The following is a 21,744-nucleotide window of genomic DNA, read 5'->3' on the forward strand; positions in this document are numbered from 1 at the left end:
GTGCTCATTGTTAATGAAAAAGTATTAAAAATTTATTATAATAATTCAATTTTTGTGGGCCCTTGACACTTGGGGACCCAGGGCTTAAGTCCTAGTAGTCCCTATGTAGATCCGCCCCTGCCAAGAGCATAGGTGGAATGTTGGTGGTGACCTCAAAGTGGTTGCAATGCTAACAGATCTTCATCTACTGCTTTTTAAGTGAATGGGAGAGTCGAGTAAGAACTGAGTGGCGCAATCCTATGGATAAAAAGGGCAATTACGTAGGGCCCCCACCATCTAAGTCCTAAACCAATCTTTTATAACAAAAAATAATTTCCAAAAAACATTCCCGTGAAGAAAAATGTGTGAAGTCAACTCTGTACGTGGCGGTCGCTAATTCAAATTTGCCTGGGCTTCATGAAATCGCCATTGTCACTACTTGGTGAAAAAGTGCAGCAAACGCACAATTCAGAAGAATATTGCTTCCTTTGCTCCATTGGAGAAAACTAGAAATTCTCTTATTTCGTCTTCATATCAAGCTTGGTTGAAAAAATTGTGAAAGTTATGGATAGAGAAGGAGAATGCTTTGCTTATCTGAAGCAAACGTTTTCTCGTCTGAGCGATGTGAACGTAGAAGAGGAAAATTTGTTAGTCCCGAAGATTCTTGACGGATCCTATTTTTAAGGAAAAATAATTCAACGGAAAGGCCTGCGGAGAGGCATTCGATAACGTTAGCAAAACGTTTTTGGAAATAGGTACGAAATAACAAATATGAGAAATAGTGGAGATGTTGGTAACGTCCTACCAAACACTGGGTTTCAATATGGCACTGAATATGCATTTTCTGCATTTCCATTTAGATTTTTTCCACCAGTCTAGATGAACATTGAGAAATGTTCCGTTAGACTCTTTCTCAAATGGAAAAGCAATATAGCGAAAGACGGAACGAGAACACGTTAACGAATTGTTGCTGGACTCTACAACGAGAAACTTCAGAAAAGACGGAAAAAAACATGTCATTAAGTGTTTCTGTTCTTAAATGTATCCTAAATTATGAAAACGGAGTAATTAACATAAATTTATTTGTATTTAATTAGTCAATTAGCAATGTCTGTAGCCAATAAATATAGTTTGAACAGAAATTATTTTACTTCAAAAACCACATTTCTCGCAAAAGTGGATGTTAGGTAATTAAGAAGGTCACTAGATTCAGATTCAGCATGATCAGTGAAAATGTTTCACGGGAGCGGATTTTTGTTTCTTGTTTTACAGAACAGTGTAATCTGAATAAAATAAATTATTTCTATATTATTAAGTCGAGTCATATCTTGTTCATACTTAGGATTTTTAAAGATTAAAAACAAAATCCAATACGAAGAAATCAAATAGCCAGGTTCATAAAATGGCGCAGAATGCCAGTGTCTAATAATTCTGAACAATCTCATATCGATTGTTCAGAATTATTATTCGTTAATTATTAAATATGTTGAGCTATAAAGTGAATATTAAAACTATATTTTTTCAAATTTTTTTATTTATTTAAATTGTAAAATAGTCTAAATTCACCGAAGTTCGGTCATAAATTTTGTATTTCATTTACCAAAGCGAGTACTTAATTTCTTAAAGTTTTTTTATTATAAAATGGATTAAAAAGAATACGTCACGTCATGTACATGTATAACAGATTCATATTTTGTGTAAATTTATATTACACACTTAATTATAAATACTTTATTTTAGAATTTTCGTCAAGATTTGCTTCAAATTATGCTCGACGCTAATATTTCTTCGGAAGAATTACAAAATATAACTGGAGAAAAGCTGACTGCCAGTCTAAACCCTGATAATATCTCAAAATCATCAACGGTTAAACAAACCTCAAGTAAGACAATATTCATTGATTCATTTTTGTTCGTCAGAAATGTCTAAGTTGTTTTGTGTATCGTTTGAAATAGATACGTGTCAATAAAATTACAGTTTTAAAGTTATAGTTTCATCAGGTTAAATGGTTATAGAGGTTAAATGGATAGAGTAAACACAGCTAACATGAACCACCTACGTTCCTCTTTTTTTTTATGTATTATTATTTTTTTAGATTATAACCGTTCTGTGGGCACTAACAGGATCTCTTTTAGGAAGTCCATTATGGGTTCGGCCATGCCCACAGTGAAGCGGCCTGAAGCGGCGGGTAACGAGGGACGGGACCAACATATTCGGTCGGACCACTCCCTGTGATTATTTGACCCGTCCGGATTCGATTCTGGGTTCCCCAAAGCTGTAGACTGCCACCTTGACCAATTGGCCATCCGGCCGTCACTACGTTCGCATCTACTGATTCAGCTGCTATCTTTCGGAGGGGTTTTTTTTTAAACTCTTTCCGCCCTGTGGGCACTAAGAGGGCCTCTTTTAGAAGGCCCATTATGGGTTCGGCCAGGCCCACAATTTGGCGACCGGGTGGTGAGGGACGGGGCCCGACATATCCGAACGGACCACCCCCCGAAAAATTCCTGGGAATTTTCGACCCGTTCGGATTCGATCCCGGGTCCCCCAGAGCGGTAGGCTGCCACCTCGACCGCTCGGCCATCCGGCTGTATCTTTTGGAGGGTAATAGCGTTACACGTACTTTCATCCCCGTTGCCCGTGTATGCTGAAAATGACCGCCACTCAATGAGAAAGTGGATAAGAGGCTCGAACGTTTATACTGTCTTTCGGCTCTTGGTCGTTGATACTGCAGCCAGTGTAACTCCTGAGTGTATAAATTGCATATGATGATAATTTTTGTAGTTTGCTATGTTGTTGTTCTTGATTATCCATACACTGTTAAAGTTTTATATGCTGTTTGATTGGAGTAGGAATTGGATTTTGTGTCGCAAGCCAGTGCAGATAACATGGACCATGGTCCGTATTATCAGCAAATTTAACCCTGCTGTAGACCATATTACCAGACATGTTTGTGGTATTATTTTTATTTTCCCGGCTGTTATATATAACTGAGGGAAAGGAAGTATGGCAAATAGGCAAAAAATGACCCTTAAGATTTTTTTACATTTTTTACTCAGGACACCGTGAAATATCGAAAAATGCAAAAAATTCTGATTTTTTCTGTATGTATAGATGTTACTGTGTGTGTGGCACAATTTTGTTCATCCTCTTTGATGCTTAATAACTCCTGTTCTTTTTGTCGAAAATTTCTGAAATTTTGCTGGAAGATTTTTTTTTATTAGGGAAATTGACGGTATTAAATTTTGGTGATTAATAGTCCGTGGTGGGGAAATAAAGGGGGTCATGTGTACGGTCAGACTTAATGACCATTTTCCTTACTACATTCACATTGTTTATAAAACCCATCCGTCCCCTGAAAATTAAACTTTTTATCATTTTATAATAGTTAAAAATATAAAAGTTTTTAAAATAAAATATGATAACAGATGGCGCTACCAAATGTTGCCAGGAACTCTAAGCAACTCGTTGATGCATTTTTTTTTATTGTTTTATTGTTGTTCTTTGATCAATTCTTGCAAATCCAGAAGGAAGAGTAGTAGAGTAGTGCAACTCTAGTTATTATGCGACTACCAGGCAGATGATGAATGGATTCGCTGTCAGTAGTGTCAGCATTAAGCACATAAAATTTGTGCTGATGCAGAAGAAAGACACATTTCTGTGTGAATTTTATACAAAGTAAGTTTTTCAACATGGCTAATGAAGTTATCTGATATCGGTACACCTTTGACTTCAAGTAGCCCCTATAACCAAAAGTCACATACGGGACATTCCAATTTTCAACACCAGTGTTGAGTGTTGAAGTCAACAGTTTGACGTCATCAACGACGTTCCAACTCGACTACGAAGTGCTTAGTTCCCATGATTCCATTCTCAGCAAGATGGAGGACAAGTATATCATTTCTTCTGCTGTTACAGCATTTTGCAATATTTTTAATGACAATGCGATGATTTCATATAAAAGAAAATGAAACACGACGACACGACGACGACGAACTGCTACATGTAAATGTAGCAGCTATGGAAGAAAATAAAAAGAGAAAGAAGGCCAAAATAATAGGTTATGTAGAAGAGGTAGTTCCTTTGTATTCCATGGAAGATTTTAAATCTCACTTTCGTTTGAATCGTTCAACAGTTGAGGTATGTAAAAGTGCTTAAATTATAATTATCTGTTTAGTTTGTCAAATCTTTTACTGTAATTATTTTACAAAGGATAGAAGTGTTTAATTTTAAAAAATTTAATTGTTTCAAAACTTATATATATATATATATAATTACTTATATATATAATTTTACCTAAAATATTTCGCTTATGTGGCAAAAGAAACGATACTTAAGCAGCAGTCATCATTTAAGAAATTTTATTTTTTATTTCAGCATTTGATGCAGATGATTATTTCGAAGCCTAATAAAAGAAAGCCATCAATGAAAAGAGAAGATTCCATATTACTATCGTTATGGTTGATTGGCAATCAAGAATCTTTTCGAGGTGTAGCTGACAGATTTGGCATTGGACAGGGCCATGCTCACAGAGAATTTATTGCATTCTGTAAGGATATAATGGAAATAACAGAGAGAGTTATCCAGTGGCCTACAGGAGGAGAAATTGAAAAAACTGTTAGCGAATTTAATGAACTAAGAGGGTCCAACAGTTTTCCCGGAGTTTTAGGCTGTATCGATGGAACTCATATTCCATTTACAGCCCCCAAAAATGAAAAGGTTGCACATTTTAATAGAAAAAATTTCACTTCCGTCATTCTACAGGCTGTATGTGACGCAAAATTAAAATTTATAGATGTCTTTGCTGGTTGGCCAGGCTCATCAAATGATGCCAGAGTTTTCCAAAGAAGTCCTCTCTTTCTAAAAATGAAACATAATCCTGAGATGATTCCAGAAAATTATCATTTATTAGGTGATAGTGCATATCCATTATCCAAAAAATTATTAACTCCTTATCGTGATAATGGACACTTAAACTATATAAAAAAATATTATAATAAAATTCTTAGTTCAACTAGAATTGTTATTGAACAAGCATTTGGACAATTATTTGGAAGATTTAGAAGGCTAAAACATCTACATATGTTTCGAAGGGATTTGATTCCAGAAGTAATTATTACTGGATGTGTATTGCACAATTTGTGCATTTTATACAATGATATACCTCCAGATGCTTGTTCTATAAATGATAATTTTCAAACCAGTTCTCCGAATTTTGGAGAAGAATATCGAGATGGAATTAGCAAAAGAGAGAAAATTGCTAATAAAATATATGCCCATCATAATGGTTAAAAATTATCTACTTTTATTATTTTTTTTCTGCTAATACCTTAAAATCAAGTTTGTAATTATTGTTGTCTGCTATTATGTTGTGAATTTTTAATCACATTGATACCATGTTCATCTGCATTTATAATACTGTATATAATTTAAAATTTTATTAAATATTTGAACCAGTCTTAGGAAATGTATTAATCATGTATTTAACATTTTGTTATTACTTTTAGTTATTTGTAATTGTGAGTTACATAATTCTAATAAACATTGTTCATTATTGAAAGTGCTTTGATTTTTTGAATAGATGTATTTTGGTAAATCTTAAATACATTTATTAGTAGTCATCAAAACAAAAAAAAATTTTATTAAAATATTTAAACATTTTACATTTTATTTTTGGCCAATTTCAACAAGACATCGTTAAGTTTTGCATGGCTTTTAGTTTTTCTTCTTCTATTTTTTTTAAATCGTTCCATCGTTGTTGTTCAACTTCTGCTTTCCTTTTGTCTTCTATTTTTTTTTCTTCTAAATACTTTTTAAACCACAATGGTGGTTCATCATCAGTTCTTCTCTTCTTTCTTGGTCTTTCTGTAGATTCTGCTTCTTCCCTTTGGGAATTTGAGGTACTTGGAGCAATTAAATTTTCATTTTCACAAAAATTTTCAGAGGTGGCACCTGGCAAAGAACTTCGAAGGTAATTACCGGGGGGGTTCACATTTGACCTATTTCCATAAACTTCGTGAAATTTATGGAAATATTCCCATTTTGTGGCACCACCACCAGACTGTTTTGATCTGTCTACATTTTTCCTGTACGTACACATTAAATTTCGCCATTTAGAATGGCATTCTGTAGACTGGAATGCGTACCCACTTTCTTTAAGACAATCGGAAATCCTTTGCCACAATTTAGATTTTTGGATTGGTTTGAGGAATTCCTCCTCCATTTCCAATCTTGTTTCTACTAGGAGTAATGTCGCTTGGCGAGTCCATTCATTAGCTTAAAAATTAAAAAAAAAAATCTTTATTTTGAATTCTTTTATAGTTTGCTATAATTTATTATTTACACAAAATCTTTAACATGATATCTGATATAATATACATAATACTGCATACAGTTTTGGTATTGTCAAGAAAATTTTTTTGAACTATTTAAAAAGAATTAATAATTATAAATTTCAACAGAATGTTCCTATTCATTCATTAAAATAAATATCAAAAAATTAATTTATGAACACTTATTCTAATAAATATATATTGTCTATATTTAATATAAAGCTGTTATTTATGTTTACTTGTTCAATTTAAATTGCATTAATTAAAAGAAAATCTCAATATATAATAATTACAAAGTATCCTTACTGTATATTATTATTTAATATATACTTACCAATTTTTTCTGTTCCAGAAAGTTGTACAGACTGTACATTCATTTCTGATCTTTCAGAAGTTGTTTGTTCTATCATTAAATATATATGTAAAAAATTAAATAGAGGAATTTTATTAAAATTTATAAAAACAATAATTATCTATTTGGTTAAATACATTTAATTTGTTATTAATATAAAATATGTACAGTACCTGTAGATGCTGAACGCTTCTGATTCTCAGATCGAAGTTTATTTATGTATTCTAGTAAATAATTGTGATCTGACAAAAACAATGAAAAATAAATTTATTGCTTACTTGAAATGATATTCAATTTTTTTTAAATCTTACCTTCCGTCATCATTTTCGCTTGTTTTTCATCAACTATAAAGTGATAAGTTTCGTTGTCCACAGTAACGTGCATCTCCTGCATTGTCGCCATTTTTTATTCAAACGTCGCTCCAATTACCCACAATTCATTGGAAAGTAGCAGTCAACATATCTGTTGAGTGCTGAGTGCGTTGAGTCAGCGCTGACAACAGCGCTACCTCAACGTTGAAAAAAGGAACGAATTTTAACGAACGTTGAGATCAGCGCTGAGTCAGCGTTGGAAATTGGAATGTCCCGATAGTGAAAGTGTGGAGACCTTCGAGGCCACTCATTTGGGAAAAAGCGACTGAGGACATGGTTCTCTCCAAAGGTTGTCATAAGCAGTTGTATGACAGGAGTAGCAACGTGTGGAGGTGTTCCATCTTGCATGAATGTTACACAGTTGAGTGTTTGCCTGCTTTCAGTTTTTTACAGCGCCATCTATGGCAAGAAATGTAACTATTTTGGTACTAAAATTTTTATTAAACATAAAAACATCCCGTTTCTTTCTAAGCATTTCTGTGAAAACCGCATCATCTTACTGTAAATAGTTTGTGAGTTATTAATTTTTTAAAATTTCTGTGACTTTTGAATCACCCTGTATATACTGTACGTAGGGAGTCCGATATTAAAGGTACAGGCCAAAATTACACTAACATTTTAATTAAAGAAAATATTTAATACATTCCACAAAAACTACATAGGCTACTTTTGTTTATTTCTCGACATAATCGCTGTAGACGTTGAGACATTTATCCCAGCGTGACACTAAACATCCCTTCATGGTACTGTTGCTTGTCAAGTTGCTTGAAGTAGTCCCAAACGTCGTCTTCCAATTCCTCCTGATCCGAAAGCGTTTCCCCGCAAAAATTTTTTTAATGGTCCGAAAAAATGAAAATCCGAGGCGGACTATAATCCACACTTCAAATCAAACCAAACGGTGGTTGGTACAGCGGAATTGGGAGGTCTGCAGCATTCTCCGTATAGTCTAGATTTAGCCTCCCTCGGATTTTCATTTATTCGGACCTTTAAAGAAATTTTTTGGCGGGGAAACGCTTTGGAGATCAGGAGGAATTGGAAGACACCGTTCTAAACTACTTCTATCAACTTGACAAGCAACAGTACCGTGAAGGGATGTTTAAAGTAGTGTCAGGCTGGGTTAAATGTCTTAACGTTCACGGCGATTATGTCGAGAAATAAACAAAAGTATTTAGTTTTTGTGGAATGTATTAAATATTTTTTTAAATTATTAATGTTAGTGTAATTTTGGCATGTACTGTACCTTTAATATCGGACTACCCTCGTATATAGAGGTTTGACAGTTTAGCGTTGGAAAATTTATCTACTATCGTCCCGTCTTTCGACTCTTAATGAAATTTGATATTTTTACAAATAACTACGTTATCGTGTATTACGACAATTTCTATTACACTCATTAATACAGGATTCTCTATTTTATTTAGATTCTACGTCAAAGTTGCATTATTTGACTAATCCAGAAATCATGGCAAATTCCGCTCTCTTTATGGTAGCAGGGTAAGTACAATTTCTACCAACGAACTAGAATATACTAGAGTATCTAGATATCAGAGTAGCGACACACGAGTCATTGCCGCCATGTTCTGTCGAGTGTCATCACGTGGTATATGGGTTTACATTAAGACATGACGATTTTTTTTAGTTTAATAAAGCATTTTAACGAATAAAATGAATTTTAACGAATAAAATGCTTTATTAAACTAAAAACAAAATCGTCATTTCTTAATGTAAACCCATAGACCTCGTGATGACACTCGACAGAACATGGCGGCAATGACTCGTGTGTAGCTACTCTGATATCTAGATACTCTAGAATATACTACATAGAGTGGTTGTGACCTTAGATGCAGCGCTCTTAGTGGTAACGACGGATACTATCGATCGCCATTTTACTTTAAGTCAAAACATCGAAGTCTATACCACGTTTTAGACAGGATTGTCACTTTAGAATCTATTTTTCTCCTCTAAATCTAGATTGTTTTGTTTGTCCCTAGATTTGAGATTTAAGCAATTAGATAATTGATATAAATATAGATTGTTTCATCTCGAATTTAGCTATTTTCTAGATTTTATTTAATTATTACAGTGGAACCCCGTTTATGCAGCTCAAACGGGACCGGGCCCGTTAACGACATAAATAACAGAGTTTAGATTACATTATATTTATTGCATATTATATATTTTTACAAGAATATTAACAGTAAAGCAAAAGACATCTACATACAGTATCAGTTCGCTGTTTTCTATCAGTTGGTACAGTACAAGTAATGTACGTAAGTTTCCTAACCATTTGTGTGAGGTAGAATTTCTCTTTATGATTTTTTTCAAGGTCAACCGGTAATTAGGTTTAGCACACCATAGGAAACCAATGGACTTATTTGAACCGAAGTAATTATGATATACTGTTCTGCATTTATTTTTGTTGCCAGCATTTGTTGCCAGCATTTATTCCTCGATTATAAAGTCGCAGGTGTTCAAAATTGGCATTGAACTAAGGGAAAACAGTATTCTTACAGTTGCAACATATCCAGGCAAGAATATCCAGGCTACTTACAAGTTAGTTCTTCGATTTATTCTTCTGCACAATATAAGATTTTTTAAAAATCTTTACACCCTGTGGGCACTAAGAGGACCATTTTTTGCAAGTCCATTTTGAATTCGGCCAAGCCTACAATGGGGCGGCCAGGTGGTGAGGGACGGGACCCGACATAACCGGACGGTCCACCTCCCGAAAAATTCCTTGGGATTTTTCAACCCATCCGGATTCGATCCCGGGTGCCCCTGAGCGGTAGGCTGCCACCTTGACCGTTTGACCTTTCGGCCGCCTACACAATATAAGTAGTGTTCTTGTGTTTATTATAGTTATATTTCGTTTGTGAAAATTTTGGTTTCAACTTGTGAAAATATTTACAATGAAAAAGTACATTTTGACCTTTGTCATGTTATGAACCATATTGTTGAAGTTAAAATTCTTTTAAGAGGCAATAATTGTGGGAAATGGAAAAAGTGTTGCATTTTTCCATCAAAAATAGACAAAGAAAACATGCCAATAACTGCAAGAGACTGATAAGTAGAAATTACATCATTAGGATGTGTACAAATTGTGCACTATATTCATAATTCTGGATAACAAAAGTATATTAACATGAACTAACTATTGTTCGTTATGTTGTAGACAACAACCTAAGACACTGAAGCCGTGAGACTGAAGAGAGATTGGAAAATTACCAATTCCAAATGGATCGTTAAATTGGCGAAATAAAATGAACTGTTTTAATCTCGGTCTCTGTTAATTTCAGATAATTAGAAAGACGTGATAAATATCACTAGTCTCACTATTGGAAGAAGAAACCTTTATTTATGACTTTTTATAAAATTGGAAAAATTACAAAATTTCCTATAGTCAAACTTTACAAGTGTCCTTGTTCCATTGTCCCTTCCTAAACCAATAGGAAATAACAAATCTTGCGTCAGAATCGATCATTATCTGGAGGCTACTTTTCCTCCTTTGCATGCAAAACGTTACAAACTATTCTCTGGTTGCGGCAAAAACACTTATAAAAATTATATAGGTATTTAAAATAACATTTAATAAAGTTTACTAATTGGACAAAACTTTATTAAGTGTTATATGTATAATCTTTATAAGTGTTTTTTCCACCAACAGAATAATTTGTAACGTTTTGCATGCCGAGCCGGGGATTTAACATCCATATAAAGGCCGACTCCGCAGATCGTACGATCCGTAAGATCGCAGCATCAGAGAAAACAGCGCTTGAGACTAAAAGCCTCTATATTAACCCAGACAACGAAAATAATAGATTTGTTATTTCCTGTTTGTGTACGAAAGACACTTGTAGAGTTCTTTCATAGGAAAATTTGTAATTTTTACAAATTTATAATTATTGTCCCAGCAGTAAATTTCATTCTATATTTTTTGTATTTTAAATTATTGTCGAATGGCAAAAAGCAGTGATTTGAGAGTAGTGATTAGTTTTATAAAAAAAAAAAAAAAATGTAAATGTTAACGAATAACATTTTCATTATTAAGTTCGATCTCTCACGAGATATGACACATGACACCCTTATAGCTCCCCATCTCTTTAACCACTAAAATTTAATGGTTATACATAATCCCCCACTCCATATACATAATCTTCCATGCCAAATTTCGTTTCTTAGAGTCCCCAACATGCACATACATGAAATATTTTTTTTTCGACTTTTTTTGGAATCAGATCTGAAAACACGGAGATTTACAAAAATCTCTGCAAATTTGACACAATTTCAACGCTTTCTATTGTTATGAATACATAACAGCCCGGAAAGTAAAATTAAGAATACTTTGAAATTCATTTAACTTATTGCTACAGAATATTTTGTCTTGTTTAGAAACGTTTAAATCAGCGTTTCTCAAAGTGGGCGATAACGCCCCCTTGTGGGCGGTAAGTTAATATAGGGGCACTGGAGGCAGGGTACTGAACGGCGACCTAAGGCAAATGTTGAGGTCACTGACAGCCGTTCCCTTTTCTCTGTTAAACGGATAAAGGGAAACATTTGCGTTTAAGTGTTTCCAGATGTTGAGAACAATGTACAATAAGGGCACAAAGTGTGAGTTTCATAGAAAAGTTTTCCTAAGAATATTTCCAATCCTTTCTCACACAAGAGAAAATGGGTTAGGGGGCATTGGGTATAACTTTACGGAACAAAGGAGGCGGTGGATCGAAAAAGTTTGGGAATCACTGGTTTAATATCCTGTTATTTACTTTAAAAAATTAAAAAAAAATAAAAAACAAAGTAAGGTTATTATGACTCGCACTATTTCAATTAAGGATTAAAACTCTCACTTTACTTTGCATACTTTTACACGAGTTAGAATATTCTAGCTCGATTCCTTTACACAACAGAAATGGCACGCTCCTTGACTAAAAGGAAAATGGCGGACGTTTATTCAGTTTTCTTTAAATATGGCGTTGCTGTAGCTCCACTGTGTAGTATATTCTTGCTCATTGGTTTCTACTGTATTATTAAAAATATATTTTAGAAAATATTTCCAGAGAATAAGAAAATTTATTTTTAAGATCTTTTAACCTTATTATTCTAACAATAAAACAGTAGATTCGAATTGGCATTTATTGTGTTATATATTTATTATGTAACGGTTAGAACGAATTTCGCACGAAACCTTTCGAAAGTTTTGTGATATTTTGTGATAATTATCCTATTGATGCGTAGATAAGTTAGATTCCATTGAGCTTGTATGGTTACCGATGAGTTAAAAATTGATTCGCTTTGATGAAAAGCAGATTTTCTCCCCATTGAAATATATAATAGATTTTACACATGGAAACAAAATAAATGAGTTTCTGTTTAAATGTAAAATTTCTTGAAAAATATTTCAAAGTTTATTTGTTTCTTTGCATAAAAAATAAATTACATATTTGTATGTATCATCCATTAATTTGCTATAATTTATTAGTGATTTTTTCTAGTAATTTAATATTAATAAGAAAACAGAATACAAAGTAAAATCTGCATTTGTTTTAATGTTAAAAGTTAGTTTTTTTAACAATCAGAATAACATAAAGCCTTTTCTTTTGTTATAATTTGGTGTGGGATCTTTATTTTCAGCTACGAAACAACAGGCACCACCCTTTCCTTCGTCACACATTTATTGATAAATTATCCGGAAATACAAGAAAAAGTTAGAGAAGAAATTAATGCCGTTCTCGAAAATGAGGTAAAATTTTTAATAAATTTGAATTTAATTATTTTACTGATAGTAATAAGCAATGGAAGAAAAATAACAAAATTTTTAAACGAAAAGCGTAACTTTAATGCAATTTAATTATATAAATACCGTAACATTCTTTTAATAGGAAAACAAAAGATCAAATAGCACTCGAACACCACTGTGTGACCTTTGAAAAGAACTTTAAATAGAACTTTAAATAGAACTTTAAATAAAGAAAAATTAATTTTTACGAATAAGAAAGTTAAGTAGGTGAATATAATGAGTAAATTCGTCTTTAGTAAGAGTTTTTCGAGTGTGCTTCGGGCCTTCTAAGTAGCATCATAATTGGAAAGGAAAGGCTTCATCGTTTTATTTCGAGTAACCTTATGCCCATACTTCATCGATTTGAACATTTTTATAGATTTAGCACGAGATTTTCTCGAAATTTTATTGTGTGTTAAAACGATGGTAGACTATCGGAGAGAAATAATCGTTCGGAGATCAAAGTTTGAGTCGACAAATCTACGTTAGTTAATTAATACAATCCAAATGAATTCTCGCACCACATTAATTTAATATTGTAGTCGCGAATATTTTTTAAATTAAATATTCGTCTTTAGTTGTCGAAGGAATAATTGTAGTATGTAAGAATTAAGACTGTCTTTTTTTTTCGTTTAGGAACTGAGTTACTCTGCCGTATCCAAGATGCAATATTTGAACCAAGTCATTTCGGAATCGCTTCGATTGTATCCTCCCGTTTTAACGTAAGTCTGAGTTATTAGCGAAGTTTTAAACGCGAAAACGTGTACGTCGTCGGACGTTCAGCGCCGCTTTCCTGTAAGCCTAGAAGTTTGACAGTGGCGTTTGGAATGTCGAGCATGATTCCACTGACTTTCCAAACACCATTGCCAAACTTCTAGGCTTACAGGAAAGCGGCGCTGAACGTCCGACGACGTACACGTTTTCTCGTTTAAAACTTCGGCCTCAACCTCGCTATTTTCTCGCATGTGATGTCGCGTTTTTAGTACATCGAGTGCATTATAACATCTTCGTGTTTTCAAGAATTTTTTTCTTTAGCAAAAGAATCGTAGCTATTTATTATTATCCGGACCGTTACATATAAGACATGTATGGCAATTGATCAAAAATGACCTCTCAACATTTTTATATTTCTGGATTCAGGGGATCTTGAAACATCAAGAAATGCAAAAACATTCCGGAGTTTTTCTGGTGTGTGGGAGGAGGTGTGCTTGTGTTTGAGTGTTTACATATTCCTGAATTGCTGACATCTTGTAGATTTTTGTATTAGGAGCATTGATGGTATTAACTTTTGGAGATTAAAGGTCAAGAATGTAGTGAGATTGGGGAGGGCGATGTGTCATATCTCGAGTGGGATCGGACTTCAAGATTTTACTCGTTATTAGTATTGACATTTTTTAAAATAAAATTTATCTCTTTCAAAATTAGGCTTTTTTCCATTTTATAAGTATAAATTATATGAAAAGCTTTTTTAAAAGAAAATATTGTAACAGATGGCGCCTCGCAAAATTAAAAATTTTTTTTGACCAGAAAGTTATCTGACTCGTTGCTGGATTGTTTGAAGTTGGTAAGATTATTTAAATTGTTACATTTTGCGTATAAGATATTCTACGTTTAATAATTTCATAACACTTTTTATGCTGGGTATTGGACGGTACCGATAAAGGATACCGATAATTAGCTATGATGCTAAGTGCAAATTGAATTTTGGTTTTTTCTTTTTCTTGGAGATACAGTAGATACTTTTGTTTAAAAGCGATGGAGATGAAAATGGTCGCAGTTTCGTGCCTTATCAGTGGGCTGACCGTTGGAGTTTTCGGAGTATCTTTGTGTTTCTAACAGCTAATTAGAGGTCTTTCTGACAGAAGTCCTCCCGGAGGGAATCCTTCTATGGTAGGTCGTACAAATGGCAAGCATTGCCATATCCTATCGATTCATCTATCCTATCCATTCCATAGATGAAGTTTCAGGCTTATTAAACTCCATACACTTTACGCTCACGAAACACTATATGAAAATAATTTAGACCTGCAAGAGGAATTAAAAGCAATTATAATTTATATTATCCGAGACTAAGTTTGCAGAGCCGTAAGTAGTGGGCCAAGCAAGTAACCAAAATCCGCTCGCATGTTTATAACAATTTATATTAATATATTTTTAATTGCCGTTAAATAATGACAATTATTTTTTAAAAATTATATGAAAACTTATTTTGTTGTAATATAAGAAAGAAAGACTATTTACTAAAGTTAGGATTTTCAATTTTCGTAGATTAATGGGTGTTCTCGAAAGTTGTTTGCATGTATTCAAAATTATGCCAGAGTTTATTATGATTTTTAATTATCACTGATTTTAAAACTGTTTCAGACGCATCAGAAATATGAATACATTTGCAATAAATATTCTGGTCATTAAATATAAAAATATGCAACGCTCATGCTTTTTTCAAACTCACGTAGGCTACTTTTTTCCAGAAACCTTTTTCGTATTAATGTTAAGCATTCAGAAGATAAAATGCAGAGGGCCGGATGGCCGAGCGATCAAGGTGGCAGCCTACCGCTCTGGGGGACCTGGGATCGAATCCGGATGGGTTGAGAACAAGAATTTTTCGAGGGGATGGGATGGTCTGATCTGATATGTCGGTCCTCGTTCCTCACCACCCGGCCGTCCCATTGTGAGCCTTGCTAAGAGGACCTCTTTTAGCAAACCCATTATGGGTTTGCTAAAAGAGGCCCTCTTAGTGCCCACGGGGCGGAAAGAGAGTTTTAAAGATAAATAAAATGCAGTAATTCATGTTTTGCGGTTTTAAAAATAATTAGGTTAGAGTAAGTAATTATACTGCAGAATACACTACTTGTTTTATAATCTCAGAAACTTGGGTTTTCAAAAATAAAACTGTCAATCTGAGCCATTGCATCTTTTTGATTGGCACAAATAATCAACAACTGCCAATCCCTGATAAAACATGCTAGTTTTAATGGCATTCCTGTTTCACTTCCGGATGGCCGGGTGGTTAATATGGCAACCTGTTGTTCTAGGGGCCCTGGGATCGAATTCGGATGAGTCGATTTCCACAGGAATTTTTCGTGTTGTGGTCTGTTCGAATATATAAGACCCGGTTTCTCACCACTCGGCAGCTCTATTGTGGTTTAGTCGAATTTATAATGGGCTTGCTAAAAAGGCCTCGTGCATGCTCACAGAATGGAAAGAGTTTAAAAACTGCATTCCTGTTTTTCTTCCAATATAGCAGAGATGTTAAGAGATTGATGCAGTTCTTTCTTAGCACGAAAGTGGAAAGAGAGTTAAGCAACGTCATCCTTGCCGGAATTTTTCGGAAATTGTTCGCTTTTGAAATAAAATTGTGATGTCATTTTAACGAAAACGATAGATTTGTTAATCTTTTTCCTAAGAATAATAACGAATTTTCCTTCTATGTAGATTTACGACGAGGAAAGTAGGGAAAACTTTCACTTATAAAAACTTGACGATTCCTAAGGACTTGGCCCTCCAACATGCTATCTGGAAGAGTCAGAGAGATCCGGAAATTTGGCAGGATCCCGAGAATTTCGATCCCGACAGGTAAACGAATTCTTATTAAAATCAACGATGGTTATATTGATAACACCTAAATATTCTTTATAGATTTAGTCCAGAACGGAAAGATTCCATCGACCCTTATGCTTATCAACCTTTTGGAAATGGACCGAGGAACTGCATCGGGATGAGATTTGCTTTTCTTGTCATGAAAATGATCTTGGCCTCGCTTCTTCGGTCTTTCCGCTTCGTTCCCGGTGAAAACACTGAAAAGGTAGTTTAATCTGTTTTTATGTCTTCCGATTAATGACTCGAGAACTTTTCTTGTTACTGAAGTTTTATCACCCGAGGGTTGACATTTTAACCTCTCGGCGACTTCAATAAATGGGACTAGCCAAACGATAAATAACATTTTGTCAACGAAGAGAATTTGATACACCATACACCGTGTTTTCGCATCCTCTCATCTTCCAGTTTTGTTATTTTTCTAAATAACTCGTCACTTCATTTAGCATCTTAGTCAAAGAAATTTTACATTGTACTGTACTATATATAATGCGATTTGTTTATCAGTTAGTAAAAAGTTCTTAGAGAAACAGTTTAAATCGGAAATGATCACGTAAAAGATAGCCAAACAAACAGTAATTTTGAGTCATCATTTCCGATTCAAATTGGTTTTCGTATAACTGTTTTATTATCCGCTAGCTTATCTACAACCTAATAACAGCTTTCCAAATTGCCACGTTAACTGTCCGACCAACGGGATGAGCGCTTACGGTACAGCCTACCATTCTGAAAGACCCAGGATCGAATTAGGACGGGTTGAAAAACATCAGTAATTTTTCAGGGATGGTCATCGGAAAATGTGTGGTCTTGTTTCTCACCAGCTTGGTGCACTATCGTGGGCTTAGCCGAATCCATATTGAGCTTACTAAGAAGTTCCTGTTAATTCCCCAGGAAAGAGTTTTTTTTAATGTATTTCACTTATAGCTAACGCTACGTACTGCCTTTGTCGGGTTTACTAATATATAAACTACAGGTTAATCTGACTCCCTATTGGATGAACGACGCATTTCTAACCATGCCAAGGACGACGCCAGCCAATGGGTAAGGGGGGGCAAGATGATGTAAATTGATAGAGGATATGAATTGTATGTAGGTAAAATAAAAACGATTCATAAAGTTTTAATCATTCACTATGTACCGGAAAAGAAATATCTCAAATAAAACATTTTCTTTAACTTACAAGAAGCCCAAGAAGATTATTTTAATTAAAACTTAGCATTTAAATAACTTTTTCGAATTTCTAGGGGAGGGTAACTGCCCCTCTGCCCCTCCCCCTGGCGACGCCCTTGAACCATGCCTACGACATGTAATTTGTTAATAACAATTACCCATGTAGAAAGACTTTTGTCTTTAAATTAGATGGGAGAACCGAATAAATTCTGGATATCAAATAAATTTCTTTTAGAAAGACATCTTTGGAGTTTCGTTTGGGGCAAGGCAATTTTTGCAAATATTTAACCTTTTCTACCTATGTACAGTACAGTAAAAGGTACTTCTTTGTCATGTTCGTCATGGTTTGACCGTCCCTACACTAGGAGCTGACAGGTGATAAGGGATGCCTCATACATCCGGCTTGGAGCCCGATATGTCAGGGAGAGAATTTTTTGGAGTTGGTTGCCCAGATTCGAACCTAGTCTACCTGAGATATGGACTAGCGGTTTAATCGCTTCGACCATCCTACCATGAATATGTTGAATAAAAAACGAATTCATTCCCATTAAAAACGAGAGTTATGTAACAATCTATCCGATCATCGCTATTTCTTCGATTCACTGATTTTTGAAGAATTCCTTCCTTAAATTACCCTTATAACATTTTTAAGTGTTTATTTTTTTTTAAATTTGAGAAAAAAAAACTTGATTAGGACGTTCATAATTTTACGTTTTATCCGGAGGGATACACAACTGGGAAAAATATTGGCCTCCCAGAATCGAAAACATTTCACTTACGAAATTTATTATTTATTGTTAATATAAGTTGTTACTTGAATATATACATTTACAGGATCCGCCGCAGTTGGAATTCCGATTGTTCCAAATGAATCCTCTGAATGGAATTAACCTTAAAATGGTTCCCGTCTGAAGATCCTCATCCCGACTTGGAAAATTTTCTGAAAAATTCTAAACATCGAAAAATTGAAATTATAATTTATCTAGTCAAATCGACTTTGTATAGAATATACACGGGATCATTAAAATTATTAATGATTAATTGCCTTTTGTTATTAATTAATGGAGTACTCTGTTATTTAATTTCAGTATTTAATTAATAATAATAATAATAATAATAATTTATAATTAACGAATATTGCATATACTGTACTTATTTATATATATTTTGCTTTTACATTTCCATAGGCGCTGGAAGATAATTTATTTCGTAAGCATTTTGACGCATACGGAATAAATTAATTGATTTAATTGACAAATTTTGACTTCATTAGCAAACACCGCTTCCTTAAAACGATAGCATCTCAGTATTCTGATATTTATACCAATAAAGAGATTTTTTTCTAATCGATGATGTCATTAACTAGAGGTTTCTATTTCCATTTATCACTGACCGATATTGGATGAATTTTGTAATTCCCTTGGTCTTGCACATTCTCTGATTTCAATGGTATGCGATTTATTGCCAGTTCTTTTAAATTAAAGAATTTATTGTTTTTATTTTTTAATTTTACAAACATTCTCATTGTGATATTGTTGCTGGTAGCAGGTCTACTGTTTAAACAAAATTACTTTTTACATAAAATTATTTGTACCTGTAAAAATTTAATTATAATAAAGACAAAATACTTTTTTGTAAAAGTATAAAAATATAGTTTAATAAAATTTTTCTCAGTCAAACAAACGTTTTGCCTAGAAATCTGATTAATTAGTCTGTCATTATATATTAAATATTTATATTTATATCAGATTCAATTTAATTCACTGCCAAAATTTGTTTTTAACTGTTTTCTTTCTAATGAATGTACGGAAGCTAAATGGTTGCTAAGCGCTCATTTAATCTAGAATTATAAATTCCTTATCTAGAATAAAAAGATAAATAAAAATATAAAAACTGCACTCTTTTCCACAGATAAAGGGCACGATTCACAGATAAAGGGCACGAAGGTTTGAATGGTGAATTAAGCAAAGCTTAATTCACCATTCAAACCTTCAATCTATATTTTGGAAAAACGTTATTCTTCTCAATATCGAATCTGGATCTTGTTATCGCTTTTTCCTTTTAATAAACTGAATTTTCAAAAGGAAAATTATTCACTTTCGGATGTTAAGTTTCGTCGTAAAACGAATGTTTGTAATCAAAGCTAAAACATATTCGGGTAAAAATGTTCCGAATACAGAAAATCTCTAATATAATCAGCGAGAAATCCTTTTAAAGATTAGTTTTAAAACGATTTTTTTTTAATAAATGAAATTGAAAGTAACATTATGAAGAAATTACATCGCAAGTCGAACAAACGGGGAAAAATAACCGTTTGTTATGTTTCAAAATGCAAAGTATTGTGCTATTTAGCAAATGATAATCGAGTTTAAATTCTCTTATTGGCGCCAGGTGATTATTTGTTGTGTTAGAGGCAGCCTGGCGCCAATAATCTTGCAACATGACAACGATCGTCCACACACCTCGCGCGCAACTGGAGAGACTCTGCGAAACCTGAAGTTTGAACCGATTCCATGCCCTCCTTATTCCCCCGATCTTGCTTTATTTTTTTTTCCTCTACTCAAGAGAGACCTCAAGGGTAATCATTACACCTCGGACGATGAGGTGAAGGCAGCTGTCAAGTCCTGAATTCGAGAAAAGTCGGAAGAATTTTTCAGTGACGGAATAAAAAACTTGTTATACGTTGGGAGAAATGTGTTAGCCTATGTGACTATGTTGAAAAATAAATATATGATTTTGAAGCTTAAGAATTGTACTTTAATGTACTTTTTGCCCGATCTTGCTATTTGTTTTTGTTCGTGTTCTACAAGCATGTGTGCATTACTTTTCAGCCTACCCTCGTATATACAACACTGTCATTATGTCTTGCACAACAGAATTTTTAACTTCATTTGTAACTTTTTGCAGTCCAGAAAGCTCAATGTCTTCCAAATCATAAAAGTTTTGCACTAATTTGACATTTCGCGTTTTCAAATTTTAAAATTTTTAAACTTGAAGTCAAGAAAAGGTATTGTCGTAAATAATAATTTGGTAATTATAATTAAATATACATTTTGTTTTGCTAACACATATCTTAGTTATGTTTCCCATGGTACTACGTTGTCTCCAGAGGTCACCGATGAATTATTTAACTAATGCTACTTCCGAACTTTGTTTTAGGGGAACCTCAAACCATGACTTTGTACATATTCATCTTTATTGTAGGAGGGAAAAAATTATTCCTTAAAAATAACAGAAAGCAGATAGACATGTGAACATCTTTTATATAGCAAATGATAAAAATGATCATTATTGTTGGATGAAATATATCGTATATCTAGATTAGTAAATTCATAAGTAATAAAAAATGATCGTGAATATATTCTTGTGAAAAATGTCTAACATATTGCTAAACTTAAAAGTTAAGATTCAAATTTTCTATAAAAGTGCTACAAAAAAATAAAAGTAAAACTATCATTTAATTGAGAATAAAAGTTTACATAAACGTGTAAAACTAGACAAAATGAAATAAAATTCGAAACACTTAGCCACTTTCCGAAACTTTCCATTAGTTTCATAGTTTACAAAGAGTTTACAAAGCATTATACTTTCCAACACTCTGTTGTTCAACATTCTTCACGGTCAGCCGCAGATGGTGCAAGAATATTTGAATGGATATTACACAAAATATATTTGAAAAATATTAGACAAATTCACAATATAGGAAAATACTTCGAGAAATACAACAAGCGAGCAGAACAAGAAAGCATCGTCTCGTTTAAGCTAGTGCAGAGTTGTGAGAAATAACTCGACCGAGACAGACATATCCTGTGAAGTAGAAAACTGGTTGTTTCAAAATGCAAATCCACGAATTTCTATATTATCCGTTTTCCAAAATTTACGTATTTTCAATTTCTATTTATCGATTATTTCACGTGAAAAAGCTGAAGAATGTATGATGGATAATTTGTCTGAGCAAAATGGCAAGTGATTATCACATCATTTTAAAATAATCAAGTAACCACTTCAGAATGAAAACGTTTTCGGAAATCTTTATATATTATAACAGTTTTTTAAAATTTTGAGTTATGTTCGAGTAATTTATCTCGTTAATTTGTAAACAGTTATCTTTCTCGTTTGAAACGGTTCTTACTTTTAAGAAACCAGAAAAAATATGATGCAATGTACTTG

General features: G+C 33.5%; 3 protein-coding genes across 3 annotated transcripts in view; 2 read left to right on the plus strand and 1 right to left on the minus strand.

The window, feature by feature from the left end:
* Window positions 1-1,719: 1,719 nt before the first annotated feature.
* On the plus strand, window positions 1,720-18,602 carry LOC136968160 (cytochrome P450 3A19-like; the record flags this gene model as incomplete). Its single annotated transcript, XM_067262123.1, has 7 exons — window positions 1,720-1,861; window positions 8,456-8,528; window positions 12,663-12,771; window positions 13,444-13,529; window positions 16,243-16,383; window positions 16,447-16,612; window positions 18,409-18,602. Coding segments are annotated over 7 exons (795 nt in total), but the record flags the coding sequence as incomplete, so codon positions are not given.
* LOC136968174 (uncharacterized) lies at window positions 3,742-5,271 on the plus strand. The gene is made up of 2 exons (XM_067262145.1): window positions 3,742-4,119; window positions 4,357-5,271. Exons 1-2 carry the CDS (start codon window positions 4,000-4,002, stop codon window positions 5,269-5,271), a joined length of 1,035 nt encoding a protein of 344 aa, XP_067118246.1. The 5' UTR covers window positions 3,742-3,999.
* The window catches only part of LOC136968173 (uncharacterized), a 206,447-nt gene continuing 190,365 nt past the window's right edge, over window positions 5,663-21,744 (minus strand). Inside the window, exons 2-4 of the mRNA XM_067262144.1 lie at window positions 6,837-7,269; window positions 6,646-6,714; window positions 5,663-6,255 (exon numbers count right to left, since the gene is read on the minus strand). Of these exons, the coding sequence (XP_067118245.1) occupies window positions 5,663-6,255; window positions 6,646-6,688 (636 nt within the window). The 5' untranslated portion in view covers window positions 6,689-6,714; window positions 6,837-7,269. The remainder of the gene's footprint in view (window positions 6,256-6,645; window positions 6,715-6,836; window positions 7,270-21,744) is intronic.

This window comes from Centruroides vittatus, unplaced genomic scaffold (assembly GCF_030686945.1).
Source record: "Centruroides vittatus isolate TY-2023 unplaced genomic scaffold, ASM3068694v2 contig_1408, whole genome shotgun sequence".
NCBI classification, from domain to species: domain Eukaryota; kingdom Metazoa; phylum Arthropoda; class Arachnida; order Scorpiones; family Buthidae; genus Centruroides; species Centruroides vittatus.

Coding starts and splice junctions, on each gene's coding strand:
- LOC136968174 (XM_067262145.1), top strand. CDS start 4,000: ATGGAAGAAAATAAAAAGAGAAAGAAGGCCAAAATAATAGGTTATGTA. Junction 4,120..4,356: donor TGAATCGTTCAACAGTTGAG/GTATGTAAAAGT, acceptor TTTTTATTTCAG/CATTTGATGCAGATGATTAT.